This window comes from Pecten maximus, chromosome 1, assembly GCF_902652985.1.
Source record: "Pecten maximus chromosome 1, xPecMax1.1, whole genome shotgun sequence".
Classification (NCBI taxonomy): Eukaryota; Metazoa; Mollusca; class Bivalvia; order Pectinida; family Pectinidae; genus Pecten; species Pecten maximus.
In genome coordinates, this window is record NC_047015.1 from 50,323,122 (window position 1) to 50,347,956 (window position 24,835).

Consider the following 24,835-nt stretch of genomic DNA (forward strand, 5'->3'; position numbering starts at 1 on the left):
TATTTACTTATAAACATAATGTATAAGTATTAAATGGATATTATCGCTCATGATAATTATATTAGGATAAAGAGATATATTTAAACAGAAAATATTTTTCATAATTATTTTAGGATAGAGATATATGTTTAAAAGTATTTGGTTTGTTTGTTTTTGTTTAACGTCCTATTAACAGCCAGGGTCATTTATGGACGTGCCAGGATTTGGAGGTGGAGGAAAGCCGGAGTACCCGGAGAAAAACCACCGGCCTACGGTCAGTACCAGGCAACTGCCCCACGTAGGTTTCGAATTCGCAACCCAGAGGTGGAGGGCTAGTGTTAAAGTGTCGGGACAACTTAACCACTCGGCCACCGCGGCCCCCATTTTAACAGTATCTTTTGATGCATTGCCCTTTTCTAAATATATTCATATAATGATAATCATCTTAAAACTCGAAAGAATCCTTCTAAGGTTTCATCCAACATGCAGTACCTGAGATTTTCAGTACTATAAACTGAACGCATACTACAGAAATATTTCTATCCATTATGCCGCGGATCCAGATCACTTTTATATACGATACATTTAGTCTCCATGTTTTCGCGAGACCCGAATAAATACAATACAAAATTGATTAACAAAGAGTTGCCTACAAATGAAAAATCAGTCATTTAACCAAAAAAAGGGGGGCGTCTTGATCTAGGCAGCTCCGTCATGAGCGATAATACATTGCCACTGGCTTATGAGCGAACTAAACCAGTCGAAAATGATGTTATATGAATTAGGTTTTATAATACAGCAGGTGTAACTAACCACATAGATTCTTCCAGACTTACTAATTCTGAACAGAAGCAAACGCTACCCTAACTACACCCAACGTCGCACAAACTAGATAAATCAATCCACACATATCATCACAAGCCATGTTCTAATTATTACGGGGCCCTTTACAGATCCCAAAACCACCGCAATTGTGTAATGGAGATAATATAAGCTGCAGGTTTTTTTCCGTAAGTCATAATCCACATAAATACCAAATTGAATCGAAATTGACAACATTTTAACCTCGATCAATTAAAAGCCAACAGATTGGTTTGTCCGATCTGACGTCAAAATTGCGTTTCAGGTGTTATATTCTACTCACTTGCACATTATTCGCAAATTCGGTCAATGACTGCTTTAATGACCAACCAGGAGCCATTTTATGACAGTTTTTTCAACCAAGTTTTGTATCAAAGCGCAAAAAAAAAAAAAAAAAAAAATAGTTTAGCCAATCAGAATATGTTGCGGCCATCTTGGATGATTTTCAAGAGGAAAATGAAAAACAAAGGTGGTTATTGCTTATCTAAGCGGTCATCAGAAATAACCACCCAAAGTCTAGTGAAGATCCTGTTTTCAAGGGAAATGCTAGGAAGAACCATTTAATGGAATGTTTCATTATTGTTTATAAGTTGTACATACAGTTATGCCAACATATGTACTGTGCTAAAATATTGTCTGCACATTTTATATTAACATTGAACAACTTTCTTTACAGATTGTGAAATTATATAATCATATTCTAAATATCGGTTTATTTACAACAGTTATGTGTGATGCTAAAAACCATACCAAGAGTTTGTTTTTAAAGTGCGTATTTTATTACATATTTGTTTTGCATGTAAAGTGCATTTGTAACCTTAAATTTAACGGAGAAGATCGATTGGTAATTGAAAACGTATCAGATAATTGACATCAACTAGGTAATGTCTGTCATTTCAAAGTACAATACAGGTGAGAGACAATCTCTTCACATTCATGAGTCCCCCTAGCCGTCACTCCACTATCACGACCATCTACACCTGACCCGATAACGCTGTCAGTCAACAGTCCTGCTGATACGGCCATGTTTACGACTGTAAAGATAAGCCTAATTAGAGATCATGAAGCCAGAAGTGTTTTCCGGTTGCCAATAATAGCATAGGATTGTAGTCCATGGTAAAGTGTATTTCGTCACCTAGGTTCCGTTTGTTTTGTTGATATATTTTTTTTTTACTTTTTTTTTATTTATTTTATTTTTTTGCTATTATTATTTTTTTTCATTTTTATAGACATTTCAAATTTATCTTTGTGATTTGACAATATTCTGTAACAGATCCGTTTCGTTGATAATGTTGTGAAACTTATTCGTGGGTAATATTTCTATCGTGGCATTAATATAGTTTGCTGGTTCAGAGGTTCAAACTGCATTGGGTACCTTGGTAATTGTAATGAAACTTAAACAGATCACCATTTTCAGATCCATCCCTTTTACCAAATGTTGCCTCTCCTAGAATGCCTCTTTCTATTCTTCCATTTGCATATCTACAGTATCTGAAGAAGATGTACATTGATTCAAAAAACAAAAACAAAAAGAAAAGAAAACACCCATATGCCTCATCAGCCATCTGACTTTAAAGACTCTTGTATTATTGTAGAATACATACTCAGTAGCAGGTATAGTGGTACAGTTGGCCGTGGCGGCCATTTTGGATTTCGGACCTATCCGAATAATAACAACACTTGGTCAGGACCATCTAAGGATCATTTCAGCCAAGTTTGAGTTGAATCCCACAGGTTGAACTTGAGAAGAGGGTTGAAATACATGTTGTTCATGAAAACCGTGATAGGGCAATCATGTTGCAAAATGGCGACCGTGGCTGTCGATGTTTTCACCAGGCTGAAAAATAACAAACTTTGTTGGCTTTCCTTCCTTAACATCACTACCAATTCTCAGCTCAATGGCACCAGTGGAACCGGAGAGGAAGATGAAAATGTTTTTTCAAGATCGCTGCTGTGGCGGCCATCTTGTATTTCCGAGCGACCCTAAAAATAACAACACTTTGCCAGGACCATTTCAGGTAAGTTTGAGCTGAATTCCACCATGGAACTTGAGAAGTTTGAAATATGACATGTTTACGGAAGGCGCACATGCAGCGGACGGCGCACGACGATGGACGCAGCACAGAGGTTATTGGTCATCCTGACCCCTCCGTCCGTTTATATAAGACATGTGCAAGATATATAATAAGAACATAGAAACATAACAAGAAGAAATGCATAATCAAGAGACTGTTTTTGAAGAAAAGAGTATACATCAGTTCCATAGAGTTTGCTTTAAAATATCATCTTAATATCTCCAGAGACAAGGTTAAAATATCATAATAATTCTATTTAAACGAAAACCTGTAATAATTACCGACCCCATACGATCCTTAGGATCCTTAGCCAAATTGACAGCAATTTGATGTCGTCTCTTTGGCCATAATCACGACCTCATTTTCGGAATTACACATTCCTCTAGTTAGTTTATATCGCTAGAAAATTTTCTTTAATTTCCAATGAATAAACCTCACAAGTTTATATATATCAAAACACGATATGTTGACTTTTTGGCCTCCATCTTAACGTTCAGTGTTCTTTGGAGAAAGGCGACTGACTCGCCTGGTGTCAGTATAATGTGGCTAAGTGTGATGACAGTATACTGTACATGTAGCACTATTAAGCTGGCATCAGTGTCGTGTTATCACAATGTCAACCCCTTTTATAGATGACGAAATAAAGCATTACTAGCTACCTAAATAGAAAGAGTGTTGATAATATAAAGGATAAAACAATAAAAAAAAACATACGATGGGGTGATGGTTTGACAATATAACAATTGACAATATATGGTACTGTTATCCTCTTATCAACACTTTAGTGTACCATGACACCCTACATGCACTCACCGTAGCCTGTCTCTGGTATTAAGTCATCACAATCACTTCCATCTTTGAAACCGAACCTCCTATGTAACCGCCATTAACCGATTTAGGCTGTAGCGATAGGACTATGTTCTACATCAACGATATGCACAATTAAGGCAAGTACTGACCATACACACGGATTGAATGTGGTCATTATGCCATTGTGTCAGCTGGTTACTTTTGATCTTATCCATATAAGATCTCCATCTATACAGGAGAGTATTGACAGGGTCATTCGGATGTCTGCCTCATTGCCCTAGTTATTGGTAAACCATGTTGTACTGTAAACCTACTTATTTTTGTGTGCTCAAATTTTAGTGCGGATTCACATTTTAAAATAGATTAGCGGAATGAGGAATTATTGCAATAACAATGTTTGCCATAGAAACTGTTGTATTGGAATTACTATTAGCGTTATCATAATGTAGCGGAATGCTTCCAGTGCGAAAATTGCTGAAATATGTAAATTTAAAGTATACGGAAATCTGTAACCAGCTATATGTACAAATGTAATGTAATGTTGATATCTGAAAATACAATTAAGCTTTCTTCAAAAAGACCAATTCAGTTACGATCAATCTATCAATATTCAAAAACAATTTTAAAGATTTTGTTCACAAACTCAGACACACCATTGTGTGGAACTAGAGGTCACATATAGTATAACACATTGTATTTTTTTCTTTCGGTTATTACATATCATACAATAGACACTACTCCAGTACCCATCCAATATTATCACACAATAATATTAAGTATTTCACTTTTAACACCTGACCATTACACTTTATACCTTACTGTATTAATGACGTCACACATTGTTCACGTATTATACAATTGTACAATATACACTACTAAATTTATGAAACAATCATACACTGGCATGGACATTATCATCATAGGATGATATAAAATATTCTAAAGTCTTTTAATATGATACCTAGACATTGTATACCGTACAGTATTATTGGCGTCACATTTTTGTACGTGTCATACAATAGTATGATATTCACTATTAAATTCATCATACAATCATACACGATTATCGAAACTATTGCACTCTATATATATAATTCATACAGTTCTACATAGTAAACAAAGATGAAAAATACATTTATTAAGATATCCATGTATAATTCTTTAACTGTTTTTCAAATGATCTTACGAACAATGCTAGATTTGACAGTATTTTCACATTTCATATTGATAATAACCCCTTCATTTTATGAACGGATGGATTAATATAGCAATAATTTGGTACATAATGTTTTCGGGTTTGACATATATATAAGGCAAATTCAGTGACAATCAAGCTATCTTCAAATAGACCAATTAAGTTACAATCAAGCTTTCTTCAAAAAGACTAACTCAGTTACAATTAAGCTTTCTTTAAATATACCTATTCCTTTTCAACCAAGCTATGTTGAATAAGACTTATTCAGTAACAATAAACTTTTTCTCAAAAAAGACCAATTCAGTTTTTCGAAACATAAAAGAAATTGCGCACGTATCATCTTGTTTTTAGAAACACAAATACAAAATCATATAAAGGAGCTTTTTTTCATACTTTACCGCAGATATTTGACCAGCTTTATTTACGTCATAGGTCGATAATTCCTCTATATCAAATTATTTTCTATTGGTGGTTGGTATTACAATGTACGTGGATTCATAAGCTAAAGTTGTCCTCAACTTTTATTTTGTTGCAGCGTATTAAGTACATGAATCAACACTCTAGTGCAATGAAACTACAATAAAGTATCTCGAGATATTGCGCCATTAATCTGGTACCTCGCCAGTCAAACCGTTCATTCTGGCCAAGCGTAATTGCTATAGAGATTGGTTATCGCTGTTTCAAATACCATTCGATGTTACTACCAAATTAAACCTTCATCGCCTGCCGACTTGGGTATTGTTACATATTGATTAAATTAGCTCGTGTAGCAAAATCCGCCAAAAGTCTTACTGTACCCGGCATAGCAGAGGCATTCTCACTGGCGAATACTGAGATACCGGACGTACCCAACCTCAGTTCGTAGAGGCGGAAAATTGGCCGGACGCGACACAGAGCGACACAGTTAGAACTTAGTCAGAAGATACCGGATGTCGCATACAGATTTCCAGTAGACTTCGGAAGTAACGGACAAACATGTGTTTCGATGAACCTGGAGGAGAAAAATACATCCAATACTGCTGGATGAGTTACACTTGTTAAAGACAGGCAGAGCTACTTGGAATAAGTGGTTATGAGAATGTACGTGTTGCTCTGTCCTTTCCTGTCACTGTTCATCCCAAGAGGTAAGATGCTATTTAAAATGTCAAAAACATTTTCTTCAGTATCTGCTTTAATATACAAGCGGATTTTTCATGTTTAAATGATAAACCCTCTGTTCCGTATACCATGCATGAAACCTTTATTAACCTTGTATTCAAGGATTACCTGATATGCATAACATTCGTTTATTGTAAATGAATGATGGTTGCTAAAAATATGTATTGCTTTGTTATGTTAGTTTTTTCTGTTATTAGTGTACACACCAAACAGTTTTTAAATTTTTCCTTATAAAGCATGCACACATTTCAACAAGGAACTGTAAGTTTGCATTCGACATAATTTTATGCCGGAGTGTTACTACCAAGAAAAAGAAAGTTCACGTTCATGTAATTAAATAACTGCGATAAGAAGACATTAACGATAAGAAATTAAAATACGTTATATAGAAAGGTTAGTAAAGACATTGTAGTTGATGTCAAACTGACCAAAAACAAAATTAACATCTATTGGGGTTAACAAACCTTACAATGGATTGGAAATTTACATTCAACACAATGTCATGCTGGGTTGGTACTATCCAGGAAAAGAAAGCTCATGTTCATGTTATTAAATCATTGTAATAGGCAGAAAAGAAATTCACGATAGGGAATAAAAACAACTATAGGATAAGGTTGGGAGGTTTGCTATGAAATTGGCATTGACGCAAAAATAACGGAAACTTAATTTACATATATAAGTGTTAACGAACCTTAGTGATAAAAAACATGAGATTTTCTGATAGCAAATATAGCTATAGATACAAACTTAAAAACAGAACTATTTTGACAATACTGTTGTTTCATATTTTTTTGCGTTTTGAAGCCCCTGTGGATCATTAATTGAATCTGGAAAAAAATGATACTATTAAATATCCTTATTATATCTGTACCATTGTTTACTAACTTGTTAATATTAAACACAAGTGCCTATATTAAGAACGCGCGTTAGTTAATTTTAACACACATATAGGATCTTAGATAAGTTTTCATTTCAAATAAGATTAAAAAAAACAAAAAACAAGTCCTAGAAATATATTTTGGAAACATTGGCAAGCCAGATGTATATTTCGAGACGATTTCATAAAATTATATATAAAATGAAAACAAATCTAAGAAACATCTTCAGATACCTTGCAATTTGAAATGTGGAAGAAACAGTCATTTTGCTATTTTTAGATTCATGGCGTAACACCATTGCACCATGTTATGACGTCACAATCAACTGATTGACATAGCCAATGAAAACGTTCCATTGTATTACACTAGTGACAAATGCTAAAATAAACATTACACCGACGAAGTCATTTAATAAGTGGCTGAGTATTCATGATAATATTACGTTTTAATACTTAATATCCGTACCAGGTATTCTATGCGACATTATAACATTTGGTATATGCATTATTTACCAATATTGGGTATTAGTGTCAATATTGGTTAACCATGCTAATAGTGGGGGTTGATTTCCGAAATCACTTTATTGAACACGAAAATTTTCGCAATTGATTGAGTCGACAACACATTCAGAACAATCTCGCTATAATACCGCGATTTGGTTAATAACATATTGCTGTATTGACAAATCAAATCCAGCCATATTCAGCGATTAAGTTTAAACAGCCGTTAGGAAAATGGTATAAAATATTAAAATATGTTGAAAGCAAGCAAGAAGGAAATTGGAACGAGAGATACAATTTACAAAAATGAATTGATTGGCATTTCTATCGCAGTATTTTATCTTGCAACGAAATTGAACATTCAGACTTATGCTGCACTTCCTGTTTTCATATCAAATATGGAGTACTAAAGTTCCCTCGTGAATAACGACTGGATCAGATTTTATTCAGCACGCTTGTGGTAAATCATGAATAAGAAAATCTGTAAATGTTATAATTGATGTACTTAAAATTAAACAATCAAACGTAATCTAAAATACTGTGGGACGCACATATTAGTCATAACAAACTGACCAATCAGAAAACATGTGTTATACAACATATTGGTCAGATTAGCCCGTCTAGCATGACATGTATGTGATTAAACTGGTCATATTAATCTGTCTAATCTGAAACATGCGTTATAAAACTTATTGATCAGTTTAACCAGCCGAATCCGACACCCTATGGCACACAACATATTGCTTAGATTGACTTGTCTAATCCGACATGTGTGATATTACATATTGGCCAGAATATCTGTCTTATCTGACAAACCACACTCTGACACATTATGGCACACAATGTATTGGTCAGATCCACCTGTCGTTTCTGACGTGTGATATTGGTGAGAATACCTGTCTTATCTGACAAACAAACCATGCTCTGTCACCCTGTGGAACACAATGTATTAGACTGGTTCAGCTGTTATCGCTATTTTCTCGAATACGACACAACAGGTGGAGTTTATATACAGTAAAACTCCGATAAATCGAGGTCGACAAGACCAAGTAAAATGACGACTTATCCGGTGGCTCGACGTAAGCGTGTTTCTATGTACGGGGATTTGAAATGACATGACTGGCCTCGGATTTCATGGTTTGTCTAGCGCATGTACATTTGCACTAACATGGTGTGACAAAGCAACAAATGAAAACACAGGTGTTATGCTTTATACGGTAACTATTATTTTTAATGAAATCAAGATTATAAATACAAAAAAAATGCAATGGAAATATGTCGTATATTTTATATGGTGGATTTGACAACAAGAAGTCGGCATGCTGTTTAGTTGGTATTGTTTGCGGTGAATATACTAATATTTATGCACTGAAATGTATAGAAGCGTTTACTGGAAAATGTAATACATGTACTAATACCGATGATCTAGGTCCGGCTGGGACAACCGCGCAATATCAGCCCTCGCGAAGCCCGTCCCGCGAAATTCATCGACTATATAGTATTAAAATAACAATGTATGGTTAAGCCAATATGACCATAGCGATTCCTGTCATCTAATTATTATTCACTTTCAATGTGGATTCAAATATTTAAAAAACCCACAAGATTCGCGATCACTAAAAGCCATATACATGTACACAATGAATCCAGATATTATTTGCTGTAAACATGGGTTAAGATAAAGAATAAATCGTATACCTGAACGGCTGATACATTGTAAAATAGTCAAATTAGAAATTCTAAACAACCACAGAAATGGAATAGTTATCTTTTATGGGGGGAAATTTCAAGACCCGAGAAGCCACATATACTGAAAACACAACCGGGAAAGAACTTATCACTTCATCTTATCAATGTCGGGACACATTAATGAATAAGATGATTAGTATAAATACATGACGTCTTATCAGATCACTCAGATAATTCTTAACCTTACTTTAGATTCGTTCAACTTTCTATACATAACATTTCTACGTACATTAATATTTCGTCCCAGCAATATTTTCCTGATCGTTATTAAAAGGACACGTGTATCCGGCATTAAAAGATTAAGTTCCTCGATGTCCACCTAACAATGGCGACGATAATGAACAAGATGAATACATATGTACTTTTATACACAGACACACAGAGAAGAAACAGAGAATTTAAAAACGAAAGTCATGTCAGTGTAGGTCTTAAATTGATTTGTAAAAAGCTGTTATTTCTTTTTAAGTAATAATGCGGATAAAACATAAAATGTAAAATTTATTATAGATTAATAACCCTCTCTCTACAGGGCGATTTAGTTTGCCTCGACAATGATACTATACATGACGGAATTACCTGCTAGCGTTGAAGCCGAAGGAAACCTGTTCACCTGTGAAAACAATTTATTCATGAAATTAGCAGCAATATATTTGTATTCATAAAGCCCTAAAACTTGTTCACTTTGAGTAAAAACTAAGCATCATAAACCAAAACTGTCTATGTTAATGTACATATAAATACACTACATTTTTTCGAGTTTAATAACTTTGAAATTTATCGCTATATTATGACTGTTGTTGAATAAAAATATAGGTCTACGTGTACTCTAAATTTGAGATAAAGGTTGTACGAGACATTCTTACAGACATAACTTATCTCGAGTGACACATTGAACATGAATTTATATTAATGTCAAGACATGCAGAGGACAATAGATCCTTTTAAAACACCCATTAACTAGTCAGTATATAGCTGTATCATACGGCTGTTTCCTTCGTCCAAGGCTTACCAGTGATGATATGAACAAAAAGAGTTTAGATTGTTCAATGTTTGAAATAGACTTTAACAGGTTCGCTAAATAAAGCATTGAGATAATGGAAATAAAATTCAAATATGTTAACAAAACCACAAAGTTTATAAGATACTGAAAATGATCGATATCTGCAAACATTATCATAATCATCTCAAGACTGAAGATACTTATACAATTTTGGTAAGAACCGCAAAAAAATAAACCCGCAAAAATAACTTGCTACGGGTATTATAGCATAGCACTTGGTAATTTCAATGCTAGCATGGTCTGTTGGTCTCAAAAACTCACACTGCTTCTTCAATGGGTTTTATTTGTCACTATTTTCTAAGATTAGACTCAATTGTGAAATATATAAACTAAAAATATGATTACTAATGAAAATCACATTTCATAATCTCATTAAAAATACCATGTCCAATTTTTACTTCAAAGGCTTGGTTAAACCGTAAAATTTAACCCGGGCAAAAAATACTTTTGTTTATGTCGTATGTTATATAAAATGTAGTATTATATCACAAATAATTGCACGTCGATACAGATTATGACTTTCACTTTTCAGCCACGGCTAGTGTGCCTACATTTGAACGCGAGAGTACATGGGCATTGATAGGATCTCTAGATGGCCAGCTGGAATATGGAGGCCAAGTTTGGATTTTAGACGATGTATCGAGACTGAAGTGTTCTGTGGAATGTACCACAGATTCATCTTGTCAATCACTTTTCTACAATAGCCAAATAAGGAGATGTGTCGCTCTGTCCAAACAACCGGAGGACTTTGACTCTCTCTCAAACGAGCCAGGGTACAGCTTCTACCACAACCGACCAGGTAATAATCATAAACGTTCCATTAGGTTATGATATCTGCTTTGGATTGACAATATTTCAAATAAAAAAATTACCTTCTGATATATATCAGAGGAATCACTTACCAGGAAGATTTGGCTAGAGCATTAAAATGCTTAATGCGATATTTTTAAGTACCCTTTGTTGATATTTACTGTCACATATAACCATTGATTACTATCGGAGTTACACGTTTATATCTATACCCGGTGTAAGCCTGTGGGTATCGGAGACCTTGTAACCCTATTCTATGTCCGCATCGACTGTCATACGCGTCAACCTTATCAGTCCCTCCAGAAATCACGTGATGACGTTTTATGGTAATTAGCCGATCTCCCACCAACATCCATATTCATTAACTTATTTATGCTATTTATGATTTGCATAGTTGTATAACTCGATAAGGAAAAGTAGGGATGGCCTGAAGGCAATGACGCCATGGTCAGATTGACGTGTGGTCGCTTTAACCCGTGTAAAAATGTTATTATCGGGTAGCAATTATTCCGCCCTACAATTACCAATACGCCACAATCTGGACCAGTCATTGGAGGTCTATTGTTGGCGGCCAAATTATATCAATAACTTTGACATTTTCCTGGAACAATTCTTGGAACAGTGATCTAATTTTACCTGTCATGTATCTGTCGAAATCGTATATTTGTAGAACACCACATACCCCGAGGGTAATCAATATATAATACACTGTTAGTATATATAATGCTTAGTGCGTACAATGTATATCATTAAAACCATTCTGTATCGAAGGTTGATGTTAAGACTGGATATAATCATATCCCGGCCTTACATGGAGATTTTAAGCATACTTCAACATTTAATTGTGTCACATCTCCGACAAGCACATAATTATAATAATTATATTCTGTTGGGAAAAAAATATGCTGTTCCAAATTTTTATGCAACACAAAACGTTAAATACATTATCTTATCACCATTCACCAAAAGATTGAGGTTTCGAATTTTAAGTCAAATCTTTACTGCATCCGGAAAAAGTTACGCCTTACTCGTCAGGATGTTGTTTGTCCCTTGTTGATAACGGACGTTATACTGTAGTATGCTACAATGTCTTTTGGCCTTTGTCTCTTGTAACACTTAGAGACTTGAGAAATATCAACCTGGAAACCATCACCTCGCTAGCACACCAGAACAAAAAAAACACTATACCGTGAATACGTTATGATGTTTAAGTTCAAATTTATCAATTGAATTTTAAACAATATCACTTATCAAACGGCCACGTGCAAAATGTGTTGCTTCTTTTTGTAGCGTTGGAAATATTCAAAATTAGTGCGACACGGAAATGATTTTAAAACATGAAAGTTTTGAGATTTATAAATGAAATATATTCATTAAATCACACTCCACTTTAGTTAAGCGAGTTTAACGAAAAAAGAAACAATACATGTACCTAAAACCAAGTTCAGCTTATTGAGATCTAGGGGATTGGACTCTTGAAAATACAGATACTCGTGATAAAATGATCTTTATACAATGTATTGTTAATTAATATTTCAATTCATCACACAGTTTTTTTATTCCAAATGCCGTATGATTGATTTTAGGGTTAATCATTTTGATGAAACCTTAATTGACATTAATTACGTGGTAAATATTACACCGCTAGCAAAACCATTCACATCAGTATCGAACTGTTTATAGACAATTCTGTACTCGATCAAACATTTGCTGATTACTTACTCAATATATACTAAATGCATATATGTATATTTGTTGTAGACCTTATTTGAACAGTTAGCCTCCGATAAGAGGACGATGTCCTCGGATGATTGGGCCACTCAGTTACCATTTTATGGTACCATGTTTACATTTACGATAAAATGGTTTGATCCGATGTACAATGAAACTTTTTCATGATAGCGGTTTTTCACGACTCTCCGTTCAATGAGAAAGCGAGTGAAAATGAGTCGCGGGAAAGGGAGCACGCGCTATGGGCTTTTCTGCCAATTCAACATTCAATGGGCTCTTGTAGATTTTGTATCATATTTTCAGTTGTAATTAATTTGTCCTATACAGAAATGGGTGGAAATGCACAGGAAAATAGATTATGAACCAGTCGCACGGTCCGTGCTATTTTTCCTGTATCAGTGGGCGTTCATATGACCTAGATCCTAAAAGGAATGTAGTTTTATATTAAATTGCACTGAAATGTCATCATTTGACACCTTAGAGCACGATACTCTACCAGGCCACATTGTACTCTAAACATTTAAAGCCGGAACTCAATCAAAACGTAACCATTTAAACATCTTCAGTTCGTCTCGGTCTGGAAACGTACTGCAACGCTTGCTGCTGATTCGTTTTATCGATGCGTGTCCCCAAGAAGAGAGCTCACAAAAATCAAAAGTCTGCAGGGGTTCCCACATTTTACAGGGGTTCCATCATTCTGCAAAGTCTGATTTACGAAAGGAATGAACAAACATTTCTCTTTTAGAATATAGTGACAACCTTTTGCCTTCCCTGGATAAGCAACCAGGTCATATGGTGCCATACACACAATGATTATAGTAACCTCAATGATAAACTACAAGACAAAAGTGTAATTAGTTTGCTTCTGTTGTGTTTTCCCCTTTTTGCTTCTCTCATCCTACATTTCTTGTCATACAAAGTTTCAGTTTACTTGTATTCAAGAGAATAATCAGGAATATCTGGATACTATGGTAATAAACCTCGTTTACCATCTACCTACATATTCCTTACCCAATGGCCTATCACAAGGAGACTTAACAGGAACATACCGCAGCCTCCCAAAACACACATATGCATTCACTACACGCATGCATGTCGCACGCACGGGAGGCCGTCCTTAAATGACCTTAGCTGTTAATAGGACGTTAAACAAAAGAAACCAAACCAAACCTTACCCAATGACACCAATATTTCTTCTCCATCTATGTTAAAGGATACTGTGAGAGCACCTACTCCTATCGGCACTCCATTGATCTCTGCTTCAAACTGTACAACGTTCCACGGACGCACGCAGACGCACAGGCGGCATGCAACGTGGATGGAGGTCATCTCATCCGAGTGGACACACAGGCCAAACAAGATTATATCCGACATGTACTTCAAACTCATGGTAAGTGGCAGGGTGTCCAAACTTGAAAATATAGCGGGCAAAAAATTATATAATCTCAAGCTGTTTACTTTGTTACGTATGGCACTAGTACTATTGTTATTTTGGTGCAGCTACATTTGTGATACTGTAAACGTGGTTATTTTCGCGGGGGGTTAAATTCGCGATTTCGATATGTAAATTATACGCGTTGGGATAATTTTTGCGATCGATCCACATTCGTTTGTAGTTCGAGATTACGCAAATTTATATCAAAATAATGCGCGTGGGAGAAATTTTCGCGTTCAAAAGGACTCCGTGTAATTAGCGTAAATTCATTCTCGCGTAAATTTCCACGTTTACAGTAGCCCACGTTCCCTTTAGTCCTGACACCTTGTCGGATGTAGGTATTTGGTTAGTTGCGATAATGTAGCTCTGGTCGCATCTTCGCTAGCCAAGGCTTCTGATTACGTTACACTCCACGTGGAGTGTAACGTAATCAGAAGCCTTGGCTAGCGAAGATGCTCTGGTCGACGGACGGACAATTTCTGACAGATTCGTTCTAGTATTTAGTGTAAAGGCCAGATGAAATTTCGGCTACATTGATATATTATTATGTTACTACCGATTATCATAGACATACCAGACAATTTTGTGTTAGTTGCATGAACTGAAAGTTGAAACTTGTCCTAATGTAACGGAAAGGAAAAACACTCCAAGAATAATTATCATCATCTTAAAAGAGATCACAAGTATTTAAGTAATATTTGAAATATTTGAGCATACCCGCGGTTTTACGTTTAGTGGTGACATTTATTAATACACAAGTGATATGGGTTAATTCATCAACGTTCGAATTAAATAGTCGTCGAAGCCGATTGAAGAATTTTTTTCACATCATCTAAAAATAAATAAATGAAATATTCAATTTTGGTAAATCAAAATGTCATCAAACATATAATTTGGACAGGTAAGCTTCCGGACAATGCTTCACTTATATTAATTGCGCGATGTTAACCTTCTTTCAGCTTCGCCGTATATGTTTATCGAGGCCACAGATGAAGCTACAGAAGGTATCTTCCTGTGGGGAGATGGACGGACGGTCGCATATACAGACTGGTTTTCCACCGAACCTAACAACGAGGCTGGCATAGAGAACTGCATCATGCTCGCTAACTCGAATTACGAATGGTATGACACCCCGTGTGACGCGTTGAAGACATACATCTGCGAAATATCGGCCTAGCAGATAAAACAAATATAGAAAGTATAACATAAATACTTTAGCATCATTACATATTGTTTAGGATAATATCAACATAATTAAACAAAAAAGATAGCATTGATGTTCAATTGATAATATGGATTTGTATGCAGACCCGTGAAAAGTGTACAATAAGACCAAGTGTTCCGGTATAGTAAGCGCCTTGCTTCATCGACGGCAACAGCTGTACAAATCTAGGTCAAATCCGTATTAAGCAATATTCTCAAACCAAGAATTTGGATAGTGATACCAAAAACATTAAGCATAACAGACATCGAACGTGGCTCAAGTAACATTCTAAATGAATTGTTTCCCATCCATTGTGATCTACTAGTTATTTTCCATTGTTTCATTCTACGACGGTATACCGATATATTTGTATCGATTCTGAGTTAGAAATGCAGTTTCGTTTTTATGTAAGTATTTTCTGTTGTTTTTGACAGCTTATTAGAAGGGATGGGGTGTACTTTGTTTGAGGGAAGTTTAATTTTTGAACCTAAAATGCATTTAATATTGCATTACATATATTGGTCTTGAACGTAACGTTTCACCTTTGTAATCTGTACTGAATTACATAGTAATATATTAAGATCTAAGTTGTTTATGTATTGAGATTTTATATGTATTTGAAAGTCCATGTAATGTATTGTAGTACCGCGAGTACTTACACAATTGACGAATGTATACTTGTACAGTGAAATGTGAATTGGAATACAAATAAACGAAGCAAAAAATGTTATTTCTGTTTTTTATTTTCAAATCTCCTTCCACTTTACTTGTAGTAAAGTTACTGACACAACTTACACAAAGTACCAAACACCAGTTCAAAGTTAAAATTTCCCCAATTTTTTTAGGGAATTCATTAAGTTTGAAATTTCCAGAAAACACTCAATTAATTGCTTTTTAAACTAAAACAAAAACAAAATTTACGATGAAAAATATGTTGAAATTTCTTACTTTCAAAAAATTGCATAGAATCAGTTGAGGTACTTCGTTTCCATCAAAACGTTTCATGGGCAAGAGAAAACAAATAATGATCCCTACTTCCTTGTCAATATAAATATAACATATATTTCATCTCTGTGAACTCTACTAACAACTTAATTAAGTACTGTAACAATAGATTGTAATATATTATTTAATTACATTTGAAAAAAAAGAAAAGTAAAATGCGTAGTAATAATTCATATGTATATAACACCACCACATGACTCCGTGTTGTGAATTGAGTTTTACGAAATGTTTTTCCAAGAAGGATTTTTTTTTTTTGCGGTTGTGTACCCCAAACAAGAGGCCCAAGGGCCTAAACGGTCATCTGACTCTAATTAAAGACCATCATACTATTGTAGTATGCATTCTCTGTAGCAGGTATAGTGGCACTGTGGGCCATGGTGGCCTTCTTGGAATTTGGATCAACCCGAAAAATAGCAACACTTGGCCAGGACCATCTCAGGATCATTTTTGGTAAGTAAGAACTGAATCCTACTGGTGGAATTTGAGAAGAAGTTTGAAATAGGTGTTGTTCAGGAAAACCATGATTGCGCAATCATGTTACAAATGGCTGCTGTGGCTGCCATGTCAAAGTTTTTACGAAGCCGAAAAATAACAACACTTTGTTGGCTCTCCTTCCTAAACATCCTCACCAATTTCCAGCTCAATGGCATGAGTGGAACTGGAGAAGAAGTTTAAAATGTGTCTTTTAAGATGGCTGCGATGGCGGCCATCTTGGATTTCTGACTGACCCGATAAATAACAACACTTGGTCAGGACCATCCCAGGACCATTTCAAGCAAGTTTCAGCTCAATCTCACCAGTTGAACTTGAGAAGAAGTTTCAAATGTGTTTTCAAAATGGCGGCTGTGACGGCCATCTTGGATTTCAGACTGACTCGAAAAATAACAACACTTGGTCAGGACCATCCCAGCATCATTTCAGGCAAGTTTACGCACGGCGCACGACGACCAACAAAACATGATGACTATAGATATAAATATAAAAACCAGGATGGTGGTTAATGGTAACATTTAAGCATTGATGTCAATTTGTAACAGATTTTTACAGAAGTTTGCAAACTAATTTTTTTTCATACCCCCTATGAAACTAAAAAACAATTGACATCAACACTTATAATTAATTTTTGAAAATAATTTTCTAATTAAAAACATGTTTTATGTACAATTTAACTGGTTTTATAATGGATTCTTTTTCTCAAATCAATACGCAACGTCAATTGTCGTATTGTGACGTCACATTTTTTGCACCATTCTCGGAATTTTTTTCAAAGTGGTATGGAAAAAAATCTCAACCAATCAGAAAGTCACATTCTGTGTACAAACAATGGAAAAATAATTATAAAGCTATGAAAACTAAAACATCAAGGTCACCACATAATTAAAAATTTGCGATGAAAAGCAACTTCAAACTGTGTTTTTTTTTTAAACATCTGCAGTATGTATAAGTAAACTTAATTTATTTTCAACAATTGCGAAACAAGTAATATCAACTTATATTAATCACGATTGTTAGCCTGGTTGGAAGCACATGAGAAAACTTAAGTGGTCAGGCGGGTGACATCTTTTTAGCCTTTCCACGTCTGATTGAGGAATTTAACCCAGGTCACCCAAGTGACAGGCAAGTATATTACTACTGTACAACCTGACTACCGCATGATATGTTTTAATATGAAATTTTATTTTCTGAGTACAATTTATAAAATAAACATAACATAATATATAAGAAAACTAGGAATATTGCTTTCAACCTCATCCTTTATAGGGACAATATCACCAAAAATGGCAATCTCCATCAACAACAGATAATAAAAGATGAGATTCAGAAATATCACTATGAAAAAAACAATTCAGTAAAAAGCTTTCATAATAATAGGCTATTGAATAGATGAATTAAACATTTTGATGAACAAAAGATATAAACATCCATAGATATGTTGGCAAAAGTAAATTAAGTACAAAAAAATTTGGAAAACAGCTTAAAAGTGAATTATGTAAATAAAATTTAATCAAAAGAAAATATTATACATCACAACACATCAATAAAGAAATATATTCTGAGGTGTAAAAATAATTCTTAAATAACTCTTAAAAATATAACAAAATTATCAAAATCATTATAATTTAATTCAGAAAATAAGTTTTTGTAAAATTGTCATTTATTATAAAATTTAGTTAAGAAAATGACATAATTTTAGTGTAAATTTTCAATTGTAACAAAATTATTGATATAATCATAAATTGATTAAAAAGGAGATTCTGTGAAATTGTCAATTAACATCAAACTTGTTTAAGACAATGATATATGTAACAATACATATTGTACTTGTAAGGCACTCTAAAGTGCAAGAAGTTGTTTTTTTTCCAATCTTAAAAAATATAGTTTGTATTGTTCACATTTACCCTTCGACAGTCTATCAACTAGAGTTCGCCATTCTCAAAGGTTTGAGATTTTTCTGTTTGTTTGGCGTGAGCATTTTTGCTGGTTTTGTTCACACATTCACAAGCATTTTTCTGTCCTTCTTTAAAACTGCCACAGCCTAAAGCAACTGTACCTTGGTACATTAACTCTGCTGTTGCTTCACAACCTGTAACATTTAACGAAGAAAATAATGAAATTAACAAATTTATTATAAATATGTATTCACAGATTTTAATATCAGTTACACCATGATATATACTCATATCTATATGTTTTAAAACCAAATTTTAGGTAAAATACAGTACAACCTCATTATTTCAGAGTCAGCGGGGTAAAAAAGACTTTGAGATAGCCCAAGTATATGGGGTAACCAAGTATATTTTTAAAATACCTTTGTAAATTTAACTATCGGAACTGAATTTCTACTTCCAGTTCAGAAGAGTCTACAACTAATCAAAGTTTGAGATATAGAGGTCAAGCGTTTGACTGTAAAAAGCCTGAAATATCCTTGAAGGAAATTATTCTTTGTTTTCATTATTTTAAAAATATATAAACATCTGTAAACCATTTATAACTAGCTAAATGTACATGGTCAATAAATATTGCTCATGTATCTTCAAGTACAATTCATTCATGTTTCCTTCTTTTCATACAAATGTGTGTAGGTGCATGCATAAGTAACACATATCATATTCTATTAAAATAGTAGCTGGTGGCTACCTCACTGAACAACATAACCTGGGCCTGTTGTATGGTGTAGCTGGTGGCTACCTCACTGGAAAACATAAGCTGGGCCTGTTGTATGGTGTAGCTGGTGGCTACCTCACTGAACAACATAAGCTGAGCCTGTTGCATGGTGTAGCTGGTGGCTACCTCACTGAACAACATAAGCTGAGCATGTTGCATGGTGTAGCTGGTGGCTACCTCACTGAACAACAAAAGCTAGGCCTGTTGCATGGCATCTAACCACAAATCAAACATCTTACTCATCATTTTTCTTAAGTTTTATGTGAAGATACTCACAAAACCTCTGCTCAAAGGACTATTTTTTAAGAATTTCCTTATTTTACATACTAGTTCATTTCATAATATTTAACATACCTTCAAATTCCTCTCGAGATAAACTGCCAGCTAGGTCACTGCACATAACCTCTAAACACTGCTTGAAGATGCGGTCACAGCTTCCTTTGTTAGCGTTACAAGTATCATAGCAGATATCATGGCTGTCGCAACACTTAGTCATCTGGGGAAGCTTTTCCGTGTTTAACTATAAACAAAAACGTAAAAAAAGACTACAATATATTGAATCGTTTACTTTGTTGGAAAAGATATGGAAAGATGTTTCAGCCTTAGCATATTTTCATACATTATTGTAATTATTTAAAGATAATTTAGCCGAGAGTGAATGAGCATGCATACCAGCAGTATTATATGCATATTATGCAAATCAAGCCAAAAAATAGAATGAAAGTTAGAGGTTGCGACATCACGACTGGTAGGTGATTGCAATATGGCAGGCTGAACGCCTCCATAAAAACAAATTGATATCTCAACAGAAATATTTTTAAAGCATTCAAACTCCCAAAAAATGCATGTAACCTATACTTTAAATAAAGATTTTTTCTTAAATAACAGGAAATTAATTTAGAAAGACATGGAAAAAATAGAATAATGTTGGAAGTCGTAAAAGTTTTTTTGTAATTAATGCAAGGGGAAATAACTCTTGTCTTTTACCTACTAAACCATCACCTACATGATTATTATCATTATGTATTACATAATCAATACAGTCTATTGTTTACATTGTTTTTTATCTACAATTTCCATGTAGGTATTAAAACTATTGAAATAGATATATTACATAATTTACCTACATATGAAGTGGGATATAGTAATTAGCACTGGTCTATTTATACATACCACCATCCCATAGGAACCACAACCATTACTTGTAGGAACATGGTCTTTTCTCGGCTTGGTGACTTGTTTGGCTACAAACAAAAGAAAGAAAGAAAAATTGCATTTAATTATAAACTTTATTTATATCACAGCAATTGTGGCACAATACATTAATTACTCTTTTTGGCTGGTGGAAGTACATAAAGTAGTCTTAACTCTGAGAGGATAACCACAGTCATATGGAAAATCAGCTTAGCTAGCCAAGAGTGAAAATGAGCTAGAGTATATCATATTGAACGCCCTTGGCTAGCGAAGTTGATGAAAAATGGACCCAAATTGAAAATAAACATTTTCTTCATTTATCACTCATGATCATGCCCAAATTATTATAATATCATTATTCAAGACTTAATTATTCAAAGAATCAGTAATGTTTAATAAGATCAATTAAACACATTTTAATAATCTAAAATTATATTAACCAAATGTTTGACAAATGTAAGTGATGCCATATTCCTTAATTGCATGGTGCCTGCTGTAGTATATACATTTGTACATGTATGTACATGTATAACTTAGCAACACAAATGACGAAGGAAGACAACTTTTTGACTCGTGCCCTGACCGGGCCTCGAACTCAAGATCTACGGCACCCAATCGCCTAGCCAGAAATACCTGCAGCTTATACCGCTGCGCAAAATCAGCGTTCTTAAAAAAAGAATGTTTCAATGGCGCAGTGATGGTCGGCCCGATACCCTGACATGATCATTGTGGAAGTCGTCTTTAAGATAATATGAATACCTGGATCGCAATGCATTTACATACATGGATACGAATTGTACATATATTATATATATTTCTCTTGGTACAACTATGACAGGAAATCCAAATCTATATCTTCGGATCACCAACACATAGTGTATATGATACATTGTGCTAATAAATAGATATATAACTTAGCAACACAAATGACGAAGGAAGACAACTTTTTGTCTCGTGCCCTGACCAGGCCTCGAAATCACGATCTACGGCACCCAATCGCCTAGTCAGAAATACCTGCAGCTTATACTGCTGCGCCACATCGGCGTTCCTGACACCAGATCCTGGTATACACCTAGACCAGAGGAAACTGGGAATATGGGGATAGTGTTAAATATAGTGTTTATCATTCCCACAATGTACATGTACTGTACATGTTAATTCGTGTCCTGGCCTGGCACTTCCCTAAGGCAATACAAGTACAGCCTGTAAATACTATTATACTATTTCTGCGCTATACATTTTACATACTGACGGCTTAAACAGTTGTGGTGATCACATGGGGATGTCTTGTTTAAAAATAAATAGCCAGAAATACCTAATATTAATACATTTACTTGTATATGTTCAGTATACCGGTCACGGGTACTTTGGGTAAGAAATACGAGGTTATATAGTGTATATATATACCTGTGATACCGGTATAATATACATTTTAGGTACATGTACGTGTATTTGTATATAAGTGTGCCTATTTCGTGTGTAAGACTAGACCTGCCCCTGTGGACAAAGCGAAAGGAAGGGACGTAACTCTAATATATCAGAATGTGATAAAGAAGTTTCAGTTAATTAGTCCGGCCTACCTGTCGTATCACATACATAATTACCCCTCCTAGTTATTAGTAAACGTGTAAGCTTACTTACCGTTAGGGCAGCTGTATTTACATTCTTTGCCGTCCTCGAATGCTCCTGCTAACGAATCAACCATCGACCCAAGAGATGACATGAAGTCGTCGTCGCCATTTCCATTAAACCCCAGGTCTAAATCTAGGTTTTTAGCTGCGTGAACAGTCCGCATGGCGATAAAGACAGTGAGAATAGTACATGTTAGTATGGTCCCTACAGACGCCATCGTGTCAAAACATAAACAACATCGGGGTCACGACTAACCTTGAAAATCCATGTATATAACAGCACCAAAACAAAACGCATTGGTGATTGTCTACGTTCCTCAATTTCATTGGCCACGAAATTATTACCATTCGACCTAATTAACGTTACGCACGATTGGGTTATTTGGCGTATTCACAAAAATGAAGGTATAGAATAAATGAATATATCTTAATTATATTATATCTGATTACTTTTCTTTACTCCTTCCTATCATCATTTCGCAGTTTGCATTACAATATCCCAGTAAACAAAACTAGACTCTCTAATTTATTTTATAAAGTGGAAAAAATATGTCTCTGAAAAAGTCACTATTTATGGATATCCATAAATCCTAATTATAGAATGGTTATGAATGCACCAAGTTTGAATGATATTTCTGTACATTTGCTTCCCTTTCCCTACAAACAGTATTTTTTTATACAAGTGATAGTGCCTTGTAGCATCAGTGACGCGGCCTGGTGATAAAAATCTGTCCAAAAGTATCTTTCGATTTTATCGTGGCGGTGTAGATAAAGCATCGCCGATTTTACCGAAACGATTTGGTAAAACGGTACTTTCTTTCAATAATTTCAAATTCTAATGCTTTTTAGATCAATACATTGCAGATCCCGGAAGGACCAGCCGCCCATTGGACCACGACGGAGATATGGCCGACGGATATCCGGTCAGGTTTTTCCGGCCTGTCTAGGTAAAGATTTTTTTTCTGTCTTTTTACTGTTGTAGGATTGAAAGGCATATTATGTGTCAGATTCAAGTTCTTACAAGGCTACATTCAAACCTTAACGGGTGGTTATGAATGCACCAAGTTTGAATGATGTTGACCAGCCGCCCATTGGACCACGACGGAGATATGGCCGACGGCAGATGGTGCGCCTAAGATGGATTTGGCCTTTACATTTGGCGCCACGTACACGTAGTGAAGTGTACAGGGACAGATAGTATTTATGATGGGGGTTATTATCCATCGATGTTAATGTTTTTTGAAGAAATATGATTATATTTCATGGAATCAATCGATACTGTACGACCTAAACTTGTATTGGTATTAAACATCCTGTTGACATAAATTGTAAAGTATGTTAAGAAATTATATGAAAAATCGATTACTGATTTTTTAGGTTTGAATATTTTACATAATTTTGTCAGTTGAATTGCAGTGCCTTTGTCGCTGTGAAAAAAATGTATTTGTGTGTGTGTTGTGTGTGCTTGTTTTTTTTTCTGTGTAATTGATCACTGGCAAATCAAAATCCATAACCAGCTGGGTACGTTTCATTTTGACATAATACATTCCTTAAACTCTTATGAAATTACATTCGAGTGGCACATTAACAATATACAATCATTTCAAAACACGAGATAATATGTAGAGGATAACTCCCTGTGTCATAAAAATGAAGTTTAGATATTTTTTGATTTTTTATTGGTTTTTTTTTCTCATTTTACAGACTGACTCTCTTTATCATCAGTTTCACGACTATTCAATGTAAGAACTGCGAAGTGAATAAATGACATCATTTTCCATCGTTATATAAAAAGATTGAAGCTGTCTATTTCAGTAACCGTGTATATATCAATATGTCAGTTATACTAGTAACCAGCGGGGAAAGCAGTTTTTTTTTTTTTTTTTTTTTTTTAATGTTAGGAAATATTCTTGGATAGCATTTACTTCCACATATATTTGAATATGTGATCAGTGCTAATCAATAAATAAAAACATGTTTTGAGGGTCATTGAAGTCAAAGAAGTCTCGCTCTATAAACCAACTTCTCGGATGAATGCCAGGTCAGCGATTCATAACTTTTTATTCCAATTCATATACAGCTCTTAATTTTTTACTGTAGTTGAGCCAATTTTGCTGTACGGCTTCGAAGTATGGGGATTTGAAAGCTGAAACACATTGGAACAAATCCACCTGAAATTGTGTAAGAGAATGTTAAAAGTAAGATCTAGCACTGCATCTTTTATGGTTTATGGCGAACTCGGTCGAATTAAGGGTCAAACTTAGAATGGCACGATTTTGGAATCATGAATCTTATTTGTAATGAAATTAAATTGAGTTCATGATTTTTAATTCAAGATGGATCCGTATAGAGAGAGGGATTACAAGGGAGTGCGTTTTGTGCTAAAATGTACATT

General features: G+C 34.7%; 2 protein-coding genes across 2 annotated transcripts; one reads left to right on the forward strand and one right to left on the reverse strand.

Annotated features, from left to right (window-relative positions):
• Positions 1-5,599: 5,599 nt before the first annotated feature.
• Positions 5,600-16,595, forward strand: LOC117337063 (C-type lectin mannose-binding isoform-like). The gene is made up of 4 exons (XM_033897850.1): positions 5,600-6,044; positions 10,798-11,064; positions 14,020-14,196; positions 15,201-16,595. Exons 1-4 carry the CDS (start codon positions 5,993-5,995, stop codon positions 15,416-15,418), a joined length of 714 nt encoding a protein of 237 aa, XP_033753741.1. The 5' UTR covers positions 5,600-5,992; the 3' UTR covers positions 15,419-16,595.
• A 2,060-nt stretch (positions 16,596-18,655) lies between these two features.
• Positions 18,656-22,686, reverse strand: LOC117337071 (group XIIA secretory phospholipase A2-like). Its single transcript, XM_033897858.1, has 4 exons — positions 22,451-22,686; positions 20,789-20,859; positions 19,970-20,135; positions 18,656-19,034 (listed from the first exon to the last, which is right to left on the reverse strand). Exons 1-4 carry the CDS (start codon positions 22,656-22,658, stop codon positions 18,868-18,870), a joined length of 612 nt encoding a protein of 203 aa, XP_033753749.1. The 5' UTR covers positions 22,659-22,686; the 3' UTR covers positions 18,656-18,867.
• Between the last annotated feature and the right edge of the window lie 2,149 nt (positions 22,687-24,835).